At 58.5% G+C, this 12,814-nt stretch overlaps 2 protein-coding genes across 3 annotated transcripts; both read left to right on the forward strand.

Moving 5' to 3' along the window:
- The first annotated feature begins 502 nt into the window (after positions 1-502).
- On the forward strand, positions 503-4,630 carry ISLR2 (immunoglobulin superfamily containing leucine rich repeat 2). Its single transcript, XM_027657655.1, has 2 exons — positions 503-784; positions 1,294-4,630. Exon 2 carries the CDS (start codon positions 1,300-1,302, stop codon positions 3,394-3,396), a length of 2,097 nt encoding a protein of 698 aa, XP_027513456.1. The 5' UTR covers positions 503-784; positions 1,294-1,299; the 3' UTR covers positions 3,397-4,630.
- A 2,912-nt stretch (positions 4,631-7,542) lies between these two features.
- ISLR (immunoglobulin superfamily containing leucine rich repeat) lies at positions 7,543-11,961 on the forward strand. 2 transcript variants are annotated; one of them, XM_027657876.1, is made up of 2 exons: positions 7,543-8,055; positions 9,461-11,961. In XM_027657876.1, the coding sequence occupies exons 1-2, from the start codon at positions 7,707-7,709 to the stop codon at positions 10,717-10,719; spliced, it is 1,608 nt and encodes a 535-aa protein (XP_027513677.1). In that variant the 5' UTR covers positions 7,543-7,706; the 3' UTR covers positions 10,720-11,961. The 2 variants fall into 2 exon arrangements, with proteins under 2 accessions (XP_027513677.1, XP_027513678.1); XM_027657877.1 differs by lacking the exon at positions 7,543-8,055 and adding an exon at positions 8,232-8,267.
- The last annotated feature ends 853 nt before the right edge of the window (positions 11,962-12,814 follow it).

Raw genomic sequence — 12,814 nt, forward strand, 5'->3', positions numbered from 1 at the left:
CCTCCGTGTTTAAAATCGCTTTGCATTCAATGAGCACCGAGCGACGGGACTGGCTGGCACACGGCGCTCATCGCCCGTGGAAATACCGCATGGATCGGGCGTGGGGGGATGGCAGCACCGCCCGGGGACCGGGGACGGGAGGGTCCAACCTCCGCATCCCCGTCCACAAGCGCTCCACAAAGGGCTGCGACCCCGCGATGTCCCAGGAGGACGGGGGTGGTCGTGTCCCGCATCCGCCACGACGGCATTTCGGTCCCTCCGGGGGGGCACCGGGGAAGTCAAAACGGCGGACGGGAGAGGGGGGGGCTGGATGACGGCTGCTGCCAAGCGCGCGGAGTTGTACTCGTTGCTCTGCCTGGTGGGTGTTTATTTTGGTTATTTTGTATTTTTTAGGGGGGGTAGGAGGGTGCCGCGCCCGTCGCGGGAGCAGCCGGCCCCGTCCTCGCCGCAGGCTGGCGAGCGGCGGCGGTGGGTGGGTGGTGGGATGGGAAAGGGGTGGCGAGGAGGGAGGGGGCAGCCGAGCGGAGGGGGAGGCTGGCAGAAATGCTAATTCCTCCCTTTCGCTGTCGCCTCGGCAGCCCAGTGCCCGTACGGCCCCGCTCCGGCTCACAGCTCAGCCCGGAGAGGTGCGGGGGGACGGGTGGGGTCCCCCCGCCCCTCACCGTCGTGTCCGGGCTGGCGGAGGCTCCTCCGTGCCACAGGGACGGGGGTCGGGAGGAGGATGCGGAGGGCCGGTAACGGCGAGGAGAAGGGCTGCGTGTTGCTTAACGGCACTTAGGAGCGGGTAAGGTGCGGGGTCAGCCCCGGTGCGGTGCGGGAAGTGGGGGAAAGGGGAGAAGGAGGGAGTCAGAGAGAGTGGAAAACAGGGAAGGAGAGAACTAGGGAGGAATGGAGATGGGAGGGAGAAAAGTGGGGACAGGAAAGATGAAAGGAAGGAAGAAAAAAAAAGAAAAGGGAAAGAAATAATTGAAAAAGGAGAAATTAAAGCAGAGAAGAAAGAAAACGAGATTTAATTATTTTTTGAGAGGCTGGGGGAAGGAAAAGCCTAATCAAGACGAGAAAAAGAGAGTGAGAAGGATGGGAAGAGCTGGATGGGAAAGGGAGGAAAAGAGGAGCGAGAAGGGGAAGAGGGGATGAGCACGAGCGAGGGGCGAGGGGGCGGCAGGCGGGGGGAGCCGGGTACAGACAATGGGGCGCGGCCCCGCCGCCGCCTCCCGCCGGGCGGGGACCGGGGCCGGGAGCGGGGCGGGGACGTGGGCCGGCAGCCCTGAGACCCCCTGTATCCCTTGGCAGGGGGAGATGGCCCCACTGCTGGCCCTGTGGCTAGTGGCCCTGCTCGGCTTGGCCCGGGCGTGCCCTGAGCCCTGCGCTTGCGTGGACAAGTACGCGCACCAGTTCGCCGACTGCGCCTACAAGGACCTCCAAGTGGTGCCCACGGGTTTGCCTTCCAACGTGACCACCCTCAGCCTCTCGGCCAACAAGATCACCTCACTGCAGCGGCGTTCCTTCGTGGAAGTGACCCAGGTCACCTCCCTCTGGTTGGCACACAACGAGATCCGCTCCATCGAGCCCGGTGCCTTCGCCATCCTGGTGCAGCTGAAAAACCTCGACATCAGCCACAACCAGATCGTGGACTTCCCCTGGCAGGACCTCTACAACCTCAGCGCTCTCCAGCTGCTCAAGATGAACAATAACCACATGGCTCTGGTACCTCAGGGGGCTTTCCACACCCTGAAGGACCTCCGGTCCCTCCGCATCAACAACAACAAGTTCACCACCCTTGCTGAGGGGATCTTTGACTCCCTCAGCTCCCTCTCCCACCTACAGATCTACAACAACCCCTTTGAGTGCTCCTGCAAGCTCCAGTGGTTGAAGAAGTGGATGGACAGCACACTCATCTCCATCCCTGAGAAGGACTCCATCACCTGTGCCCTCCCGGAGCAGCTCCAAGGAGTGCCAGTGGGGAAGATCCCGGATGTGCAGTGCGCCTCGCCCACGGTGCAGCTCACCTATTACCCCAACCTGGACACCACTGAGCTCTTTGATGGCTTCACCCTGACACTGCACTGTGCCGTGACGGGCACCCCACTGCCCGAAGTGAGCTGGAAGATCCGCACCTCCAGCCAAACTCTGGAGCTCAACGGGAACCCGAATGAGACCGCTGGGAAGGACCAGTCCAAACGGGACCCTGAGCGCTTCTTGGTCTTCAAGAATGGCACGTTGGTGATTCCCCACCTGAGCAAGAGGGAAGAAGGCACCTACACCTGCCTGGCCTCCAATGAAATGGGGAGCAACCAGACCTCGGTCAACGTGGCTGTGGCGGGCACCCAGAAATACCCACTGCAGCCCGGGAGGGACCCACTGGGGGGTAAAGCACAGCCAGGTGACAAGAAGCCTGGGGCCAAGGGAGCGAAGAATAGCGTGCTCACACCAGATGAGAGGAGCAAACCCTTTGGTCCCACCCGGCAGAGCCAACCATCCTTGGCAGTTGGGACAGAGTCCACGGGAGATGGGCAAATCCCTTTCCAGCTGCCGCCCTTTGAGAAGAAGTGTGGCTCCACACAAACCAGCAAGTACATCTCCAACCACGCCTTCAACCAGAGCGGCGACTTCAAGCAGCACACGTTTGACCTGGGGGTGATCGCTCTGGACGTGTCAGAGCGCGACGCCCGGGTGCAGCTCACACCCACCTACACGCAGCCCGAGAAGGTCCACCTCAGGATGCTCTACCTGTGCCAGGAGAGCAGCAAGGGCCATGCCTTGGTCCAGTGGTCCAAGATTGAAGAAGGGGTGAACTCGTACTGGTTCCAGGGCTTGAACCCCGGCACCAACTATTCCGTGTGCCTCACCTACCTCGGGGAGGACTGCCAGGTCCAAGTGGTCTTCACCACCAAAAAAGAGATCCCCTCGCTCATCATCATCGTGGTGGTGAGCATCTTCTTGCTGGTGCTGGCCACCTTACCCCTGATGGGGGCCACGTGGTGCCACCTCCTCTCCAAATACCAAGGGAAGACCTACAAGCTCATCATGAAAGCCCAGAACCCAGACCAGATGGAGAAGCACATGGCCGCTGACTTTGACCCTCGTGTCTCCTACCTGGAGTCTGAGAAGAACTACAATCCCAGCGAGGTAGGGGAGGCAGAGGTGGAGGAAGAAGAGGAGGAGGAGGAGGATGAAGAAGGAGGCAGGTGGAGGAGGAGGAGAGAAGCCGAAGGGGCTCCGGAGCTGGAGCGAGAGGAGAGCGTGGCAGCCAGCTCCATGGCGGAGTCACAATCCAAAGCCAACGGCGAGGAGTTCGAGGTGCGCTCCGAGTACAGCGACAAGCTGCCGCTGGGTGCCGAGGCTGTCACCATCTCCCAGGAGATCAACGGCAACTACCGGCAGCGGCCCCGCTGAGCCTCCCCACACCCCCTCCACCCCCACCTCGGCCCCACCTCCTCCCCGGTCCCCAACCCCCGTTCCTCCCGGGCCATCGCTGCTGCTTTTACTCCGAGGAAAGACGGGAGTATCCTCAGCGATTTCCACCTGACCCTCCTCCTCCTCCTCAGACGGCAGGCCCCCGGGGATGCTCAGTGCCGGCGGGACGCGCTTCCTACGATTTCGTTTCCATTTTGGGTACCGGCAGTCCTTGCTCCCGGCTTAGCGACAACAACGATTCCCGGTCCCCTGGCCGCCTCTGCCCTCCGTTCGCCCCATATTTTCTTTCCCCTTAAAGGAAAAAAACGAAAAAAAAAAAAAGATAAAAAACGGGTAAAAGAAAAAAGCCCGATTTCCCAAAACCTTTTTTCCTGGAATTGGTTCAGTCCCCGGTGGGTCCTCTCCGCTCCTCGGTCCGGTCCCGCCGCTCCCTCGGTCCCCGGTGAGTCCCCTCTGCTCCCCGGTCCGGTCCTGCCGCTCCCCGCTCTGGCCCCGTCGAGCCCCCGTGCGAACCCCGCCGGAGCCCGGAGCCGTTCGCACCGCTCCTCGGCGTCATCCTCCCCGCGCCGCTTCCCGCTGGATGCCCGCCGCGCCTCGGTCCGGTCCCCGCCGCTCCCCGGTGGGTGCCCGCCGCGCTGCGGCGCATCCCTATTTTCCCCGGTGGACACCGGTGGGTGCCGAGATTCCCCGGCCTCTGCCGCTTCCCGGCGGTGCTCTCCGCTCGCCGGTGCGTCCCGGGGCTCCCCGGTTCCTGCCGCTCCTGGGAGGTGCTTTCCGTTCCCCAGCGGACACTGGAGGTCCCCTCTCCCTGCCACTCCCGGGGGTCCTCTCCGTCCCCCGACGGGTGCCGGTGCTCCCCGCGCTCTCCCCGTTCAGCACTCGGAGAGACCGGACAGCTCCGCGCCCCCCGCCCGCACCCCGACGTGGCGGGGGCGTCCCGATCCCCCCTCCCCGGTCCCAGCCCCGGTCCCGGCAGGGCCCCTCGATGTGTTTTGGGTAGAGTAGCCTTGTAGCCAAGTGTCTGTGCCGTAGACGCGCCCGCGCTGCTGGCGGGCGGGCGGGCGGGCGGGGGCCCGGTCCCGGGAGGCGACGGGTCGCAGCCGCCGCCACCCCCAGCCCCACTCCCCGCGAGCCCCGGCGCCGGTGAGAGCCGCGGGCGCCCTTCTACGAGCTTCTGTCTGTGAAAGAGTCAATAAAAGGGATTGAAAGTGGAGACGGGTCTGTGCTCGATGGGGACGAGGGGGAGGTCGCGCCCGGTGCCCCCCGTGTTGCCCCCGGTACAGCCCAGTGCGGTCGAGGGGACACCAGGGAGGTGGCAGACGGCGCAGAGACACGTCGCCGCAGCTACCGGCAAAGCACCCCCACACATTATAAATATATATATTTCTACCCATAAACAGTGCACACATGCAGTATACATATTATATTTCTGTGTATACATATTATATTTCTGTATATACATATTGTCTATAAATTCACATGCATAATATATATATAAGTACTCACGCTGTATATACATGCACACACTCCTTTTATACATCCACACAGGATGTGTAAGCACAAATAATTGTTGTAATCACTCTACTATGCCTTTACACACACTACACACTTTGTAGGTATGCAGTGTCTACACACATTATAAATATACATAAATTCAGTGTACATAGGAAAATATAATAACCCAAATATGTTATATACCGCTTAGACACACTGTCTATAAATTCACTATATAGAAAAAATGCAAATAACATTTTCCCCTGGCACACGCATACCATACATACATGTGGTGTAAGAATATATGCAATATATATACACATCGTATCTAATTTATATAAGCACTGTGTATCTATAATAAGTGTGCTCAACATATGTACAAATACATGCTAAACACCCACACTGCCCACATATACACAAGTTTTTTCTCCCAACACTTGTCTCCCTGCACCTTGCCTGGCAAGGTTAGTGTTACCCTGGTCTTGAAGTGTTCCCAGCCCGGAGACTGGGGGGTGCTACGAAGGTGGCTGGTGGATTTATGCCCCCCATTTCATCTGGCTGATGATTTCAGCCCATGATTACATAGTCAAGATTTAAGGCTGCCTTTGATTGCTTTTCTTATCTGGAGCTACAAAGCCACATGCCCTCCTGGTGTCCCCGCTTGAGAGGCGGCGTCCCATCATGTGGGGACAGTCACCTACCCTCCAACCCCCACGGGTTCCCCTGAGACCCCACTGATGCTCCCCTCACGTTCCCCAAAATCAGCCTCTGCAACCCAGCAGATCCCCGCCGAGCAAACACTCCTTTCTCCACCCTCTGGAGAAAAATTCCTATTTTAAACTCCGGCATCTTTCTCCTGCGACAGGGAGAGTGGGGGAGGCAGACAAAGCAGGTCAGCAAGCAAAGAGGCAGCGGGCAGGAGGGGGTCCCACCCAAATGCCCCAAATCCTGGGAATTCGAGGCTGCTCTGCAGCAGCCCAGGTGTTTGCTGCAGCTTTTAAGAGCCCGTGCCAAGCAGAGACTCCCCCTTGTAGACAAATCTCCTCCTGTGAATACACTTATAATTGAGTTTCATGCTTAGAAACATAGAAGGAATAGAAAAAGAACAATCATTTCTTCCTCCCTTTAATTAGAGAATAATAGATTTTCCCCGCCTAACGTATCTACAGGGAATCTTGATGCTGGATTACGCTGAGATTTGCTCCTTTTCAGGAGGGCTCTAATTAGTAGCCGGTGCCCAAAGGCACAAAAAGTGGTCAAGGATGGAGCTCTGCATCCTCCCACCCCGTCCGTGTCCGGGGGGGGTGAGGGAGTTGGAAAGGGTTTCTCCCGGAAAGGGTTTCTCCTGGAAAGGGTTAAAGCATCCTGGCTGGATGGCTCAGCCCCTCCCAGGGCATTTAACCCTTCTGGACATACCGTTACCAGCCCGGGATTGAGTGGGATGTGCCCACGTGTGATGGTGACAAGCTTACACCCACACAGCCGGGGCTGTCACGCACATGGTGTCACCTAAGCTGTGGGAAGGTGTCTGTCACCCTTCTCCCGGGACGGCCCCAAAAATAAAGAAGCTGTCACACACCACACCCTCCCTTCCCAAATTATTGCTTATCCCAGATCAAAAAGGGGTTGTGCCTTAGGGGGTTACAGATAAGAGATTTGGGCCCCCATGGGAGTGGTCAGAGCAGCATCTTTCCCCTGTTCTGTGGGTTGAATTAGGGTTAGTCCCCTGTATAACCCCTGTCCTGTGTCCTCCACTGGTCCAGAGCCCCTGCTCCCTTCCAGGTGGGCTCTGAAGGTGTTCAAGGTGGAGGGGTTGATGGATCATTTGCCTCTGCCTCACTCTGGAGTGATGGGCACTGCCAAGATCAAGCCCAGGGATTCAGGAAGCATCCCCCATGCTGGCCTTGTCCGTGAGAGCATCACACCCAAGGGGGGCAGTGACAGATCCCCCAAACGCCTTGCAAAACAGGTACTGAACCCACTGAAGAAAATCCCCAGCTCTCCTGGCATGCCAGCACAGCCCCTGGGCAGCAGCCACGATGCGAGTCCGCCCCATGAACTGCTCTAGATTCAAAACAATCCCCTTCTGCCTTGCACAGCACTATTTTTAACCCCAAGCCTGTTCACAGCCCGGCCTCAGCCACGGCTGCGTCAGCACAAGTGTGAAGACAGGGAGCTGTGGCTGCCATACACGGAGATGAAGTTCTCCCAGGGGGATCCAGCTCCCCCTCACTCCACCTTCATCTTCCTCACGGGCTTTTACAAATAGGTTCTGGCTTGCTCAAGGATGGAGGTCCTTGCACCTCCAATCCCCGCCCCACAGCAGGAAGCTTTCCTACTGGAAATGCCCCGGTTTGGCCAGTACAGGAGGGCAGGGAGCAAGGACCTGCTCATCTTCCCAGCCCTGGATGCCCACCCCTGCCCCAGTGGTCCTGCCAGGCTGGAGGATGGAGTCTGCGAGATGAAACCCCCATCACCGACTTTTAAAAGCTTTTATCAGCAATTTATTGCAGGGCCGAGGAGATGACTCTGGGTGACAACTCCAGGTGACCTCCCTGTACCTCGACAGCTCTGGGTGACCTACTGGGACCTCAGCATCTCATCCTCCTTCCTCCTGCCCCCGATGCAGCCTCTGAGCTGCACCCTCCTTCCCACCCTGCTCTGGCCCCGCACAGCCCCTCAGCAGTGTCATCCTGCCACTCCCAAGCCCCCAAAGCCCTTCACCCCCCCTCAGAGACAACTCACCGACCACCTCGTGTCCTCCAGAAGCTGCTCGCTCTCTGCCTGTCCCCCAGATGTCCTTTGCAAGGCGTAGGATAGGATGGACCCCAAGATATAGGGCTGGGGGGCAAAAGTTTTATGAAGAAGGAGATTTGGGGGGCAGAGGTATGAGGGAAAAAGGTTTGGAGGGCAGAGGACTGGGGGCAGAGGGGGCCGGGCTCCGACAGCAGCCCCCGGGGGAGGCGGGCGGGTGGAGGAAGGGCCCCTGCAGCCAGGAGTGGGTCGGTGCCATGGAAAACAAAAAGGGCCCGGGGGACGGGGAGGGGAGCAGAAGCCCGACGAGGGCCGAGGGAACCGGCGGTCCTGTTTTCCCCCACTCCAGAGGAGCGAGGGTGACCGGGCTCCATCTCCGCGAAGCTGCCGGTGACGGGGCAAGGGGGGTCGGGGAGGGCAGTGGGGGGACCGGCGGGGCCGGGGGAACGGGCTGGTCGGGCCGAGGAGGGAGGGAAGGAGGGAAGGAAAGAGGGAGGGTGGTTATTCACGGCTCTGGTATGCGGCGTGCGGGCCCTGCTCACACCGCCCCCGGGCTGCCTCCGCCCGCCCCGGCCGCGGGCAGCGAGAGGCGGCGGGGAGAGGTAACTGCGCCCCGGGGGATACTGGCGGGGGTAGGGGAGGAGGGATGGGAGGGAGCCGGGGTAGGGGTGCTCCAGGAGCCATAAAGATGCAGGTTCCCCCCCCACTCTTCCCCCCGGTGCTGCGCCGGCAGCCCTGCTCCCCCCGCATCCCGCAGTGTGATGGGGATCTGCCCCTCGCTGGGCAGCTTGGACTGGGACAGCCACGGGACACCCCCAAATTACACCAAGCAAGCGCTTCAAAGGCATCAGCCGAGGACAGACACACACCGCCTCCGCAGCCCTCCATCACCCCCAGAGCCAGGGGGGCTCCTTCCCCATCCCTCGAACCCCAGGACTGGGGTGTTCAATCCCTGCAGGGTCCTCCCTTTCTGTGCCTGTCCCGTCCCTCCCCCTCAGCTGTGCATGTCTTATTCAGCCTCTCCATTACCAATAAAACGTTCCCCCCTCCTGCTTTAAATGACAGGGTTGGGAACTGGAAAGAGCAGTAAAATTTGCCTACAAGGCAGAGACAAAGGGGTCTGGCTGCCAGCTCCTCACAGAGCTGCACTTAACCTCTTCCCTGGTGGGACACAGCCTCCAGACGCCGGGAGCCGAGCACGCACCATCCCCTTTGCAAGGCAGGAGGGAGGGGAGTAAGGAGTTAGTTCAGAAATATTTCACTCTAAAGACTTCCAGCAGCCAGGGACCCCACACTCCCTGGCTGAGAAAAAGCACTTGAGAAGCTGGTTTTTTCCATGACATGGAAAAATACGGAGATGGGGGCTTGGTTTGTGGTCTGAGAGCATGCTGAAAATCCCAACAGCTTGATGGTTTAGGGGAAAGCTGGTTGGGAAAGAGCTGTGGTTGCTCTGTTTCTCCTAATTCCAGTCTCAGCAGGGTGAACTCTGAACCCTGTGGAAACAGCATCTTGGGGGTTGTATTTCATCAAAGTTCAGGAAAAGACATCTTCTAGTGGGGGTAGGAAAGGGTTTAGGGGGAAGTTCCCCCCTCATGCAGTAGTTGAAGGTTCTGCTCTTGGTGAGGAAATGCCTTCTGATAAGGGAATATTTCAAACAGTCTTTTCCAGCCAAAGTTCTGGGGATAATCACGTGGATGCTTTGTTCTCATGTGCTTCCTCTTATTATTTGGCAAGAAAAAGCAGATCCCCTTCTCGGGTAGACCCATCCCGTTCATTGCCCCGTCTCTGTTCCCAGGAGGAAGGATGAGGCCCCTGCTCTGCTGCCTGGTCCTGGCTGCACTCCTGGGGCCCTGCCTGGCCTGTCCCAGCCCCTGCTCCTGCTCCACCAAGAAAAACGGGCGGCTGCTGGCCGAGTGTGCCTACAAGGATCTCCAGGAGGTACCCAAGGGGTTGTCCTCTAATGTGACCATCCTCACCTTGTCGGCCAACAGGATCAGCTGGTTGGGGCAGGGCTCCTTTGCTGAAGTTCCTGAAGTGCAGTCACTGTGGTTGGGCTACAACCAGATCGGGGTGGTGGAACCAGGGGCTTTTGCCTTGTTGGTGCATCTGAAGAATCTGGACCTGAGCCACAACAAGATCGCGGATTTCCCGTGGCAGGACCTCCGCAACCTCAGTGGTCTGCAGATCCTAAAGATGAACAACAACCGCCTGGCTGGGCTGTCCCGGGATGCTTTCCATTCCCTGAAGGATCTGCGCTCCCTCTGGCTCAATGACAACGAGTTGACCACCTTGGCTGAGGGCACCTTTGACAACCTGCCCTCCCTGTCCCAGCTGCAGATCTTCAACAACCCCTTCAACTGCTCCTGCAAGGTCTTCTGGCTGAAGAAATGGACTGAGCGCACCTCGGTCTCCATCACCAAGGGGGGGTCTACCCTGTGCGTGGCTCCCGCCAGGCTGAAGGGCAGGGCAGTGACAGACATCCCCGACCACCACTGCGTGGCCCCCTCGGTGCAGCTCACCTACCTCTCCAACCTGGACAACACGGTCATGTACGACGGGCTGACGCTGACCCTGCACTGCAGCGTGGCCGGCAGCCCCCCGCCGGAGATCCGCTGGAAGATCCAGACCTCCAGCCGCCGCATCGAGATCAACGGGCCCAACGTGGCACGGGATGGAAACGTCAAGCAGAGCCAAGAGCACTTCCTGGTCTTCAAGAACGGCACCATGGCCATCCCCAACTTCAGCAAGGAGGATGAAGGCACCTACACCTGCCTCGCTGTCAACGATGTGGGCACGCGGGACGTCTCGGTCAACGTGGCGCTGGCTGGGTCGGAGAATCCAGCTGAAGACCTGCTCCGAGATGACCCCCACGCCGGCCACCTCGGGGGGCGGAGCTGCTACAAGGGGAATGAAATGGATCCCTCGGGCATTGGAGAAAAGCTGGTGATCGTTTACCACATGCCGAGGGAGTCGAAGAGTGGGGCTGGAGGGGCCCTGCCCCAGGTCCACCTGGGGACCCTCCTGCTGGCTTTGGGCATCGTGCTCTGCTGTTAAATGGGGGAGGAGGAAACGGTGCCTTGGGGGTTCCCCCTCTTTCTGTAGCATTTATTTTCACGTAGTGTCGTGCCTTTGCTGAGCTTCTGGGAACTGTGGGCGGTCAGGAGTCAAAGGGGGCCAAGACCCAGGCCCAGGGCTGGTAGTTCAACCCCTCCTTAGGTGGGGGTCAGGGCTGGGCTCTGTTAGTTCAAGGCTTCAAATGAGTTTGGGTGATGTTGAGCAGACCCACACCCTGCTGCTGCTTTCCAGGTGTCCAAATCTGACACCTCCTCCTAATCTCCCTCCTGAGATCAAAGTGTAGCTGCAGGATTAAAGTCCATCCTCAACAAGGTGACCATCATCTGTCCCCAGAGCCCCCCTTCACCTGCAGCATCCAGTTGTGTCCAGAGAGGGAATCCAAGGATGACATCCCTTCCATGACCAGCAGCTGGGCCCTTGGCCAGCCAGGTGGATCCTTCCCACCACCAACATTACCTGAAGCAGAAGGACCAGTCTGAGAATGGAGAAAGAGCCGGGGAATGGGGTCCTGGGATTCCAGAAGATGTGGCTCTGAGGGACAGAGATGTGATGGTGCTTTGTAGGCAGAATGGGTACAGCAGAACGTGTTGGATGGAGCCATGGGCTTGGATCAGGCCATTTTTCAGAGCAGGAGATTTGCCACAGGATTCATCCCTGAAGGAGCACAAAGGGCTCCAGTTGGCTGGGTGCTGGGAGCATCTAAAATGCCTGTGCCTTCCCTGAATGTCATAGGATTGCCAACTCCCTCCCCTTTCACTGCTGAGACCTGTGGTCCAAAAAAACTCGTCTGGGCTGGACCCACCGAGCTGCCCTGCTTCAGCTCTGACCCCAGCAGGGAGGGACTGAGCTCAAAGAGACCCAAGTAATTCCCCAGTACTCTTCCTTGACAGGATACCAAGCAGGGGCTGCATGGTGGAGTGGGAGGAAAAAAGGTTGGGAAAACCCAGACTACAGAGAGAGAAGCTGAGCTGACCTATAAGCCATAAACACACTCCTTAAGTGCTTTAGCGTTCCCATGCGGGACATATATTCCTTATCCAGCTGTCCCAGGGTGCTGGGGAACCCTTTGTCTCCTGGTGGAGGGATTGAGCACCTCCATCTCCTCCACCTCGAGGTACAGGTGGTCCAGCTTTCGTACCATCTGTGGGAGCTGGATGGACCCCTGCAGCCCCCTCACCTTATAACCAAACCTGTATGGACAGCAATAAATACTTTTTTTTTATAAACAAGCTGGTGCATGCTGCCTCTGTGCACCCCCAAATCCCCCTGACCAAACAGCACTTAGGCTGCCAGAGCTCATCACTAACCGTCTTTGATCAAGGGACACCTCTTTTCACCCACAGTTCCTCCAATTTCCTCCCTGAGCTGTAACATCCCCCCAGCTCCCCCAAACCCCTCTCATCCCATAGCATCCCCATAGCTCCTTCAAACCCTGCCTGTGCCATATCATCTCCCAGTTCCCTCTGCTGTAGCATTCCCCCAACTCCCCCCAAAACCTCCCCATCCCATAGCATACCCCCAGCTCCCCTCAGGGTCCTCCTTGTCCCATGGTATCCCCCAGCTCCCCCAAAGTCCTCCCTTTGCCGTTGCATCCCCCCCCAGCTCCCCTCAAACTCTCCCTGTGCTGTAGCATCTCCCACCCAGGTCCCCCTGCAGTGTAATATCTCCCTGCACCACATTATCCTCCCACCATGACCCTGGAGGGAGGAGGCATTTTTGGATACTCCAAAATCCCCCCATCCGTGTCTGCAGCAAGCTGGGGAAGGCAGCAACACCCAAATCATCTGGGAACCAGCTATCCCAGAGCCTCAAACCTTCACACAAGCTCTCCAACCCCAAAATTCCTTATCCAGACAGCTCGTAAGGGTAAGGAAAGAGGCAGCCAAGGAGCTGCCAACAGAGCAGAGCTCTGTACGGCGCCAAGGTCTCCGTGGGAGTCCTGAGGCAAAAACGTCCCAGACCCAGCCAGGAGCTCCTTGCACGAAGGGATGCTGACAGGCAGGAACATGTTTTTCCCATTACAGGATGAAAAGCAATGTGGCCCCAACGAGAGTTTTGGTTTCGTTTCATAGGA

The sequence above is a fragment of the Corapipo altera genome, unplaced genomic scaffold (assembly GCF_003945725.1).
Source record: "Corapipo altera isolate COAL_440 unplaced genomic scaffold, ASM394572v1 308, whole genome shotgun sequence".
In the NCBI taxonomy this organism is placed as follows: domain Eukaryota; kingdom Metazoa; phylum Chordata; class Aves; order Passeriformes; family Pipridae; genus Corapipo; species Corapipo altera.

Coding starts and splice junctions, on each gene's coding strand:
- ISLR (XM_027657876.1), top strand. CDS start 7,707: ATGTCCTTTGCAAGGCGTAGGATAGGATGGACCCCAAGATATAGGGCT. Junction 8,056..9,460: donor CCATCTCCGCGAAGCTGCCG/GTGACGGGGCAA, acceptor CTCTGTTCCCAG/GAGGAAGGATGAGGCCCCTG.
- ISLR2 (XM_027657655.1), top strand. CDS start 1,300: ATGGCCCCACTGCTGGCCCTGTGGCTAGTGGCCCTGCTCGGCTTGGCC.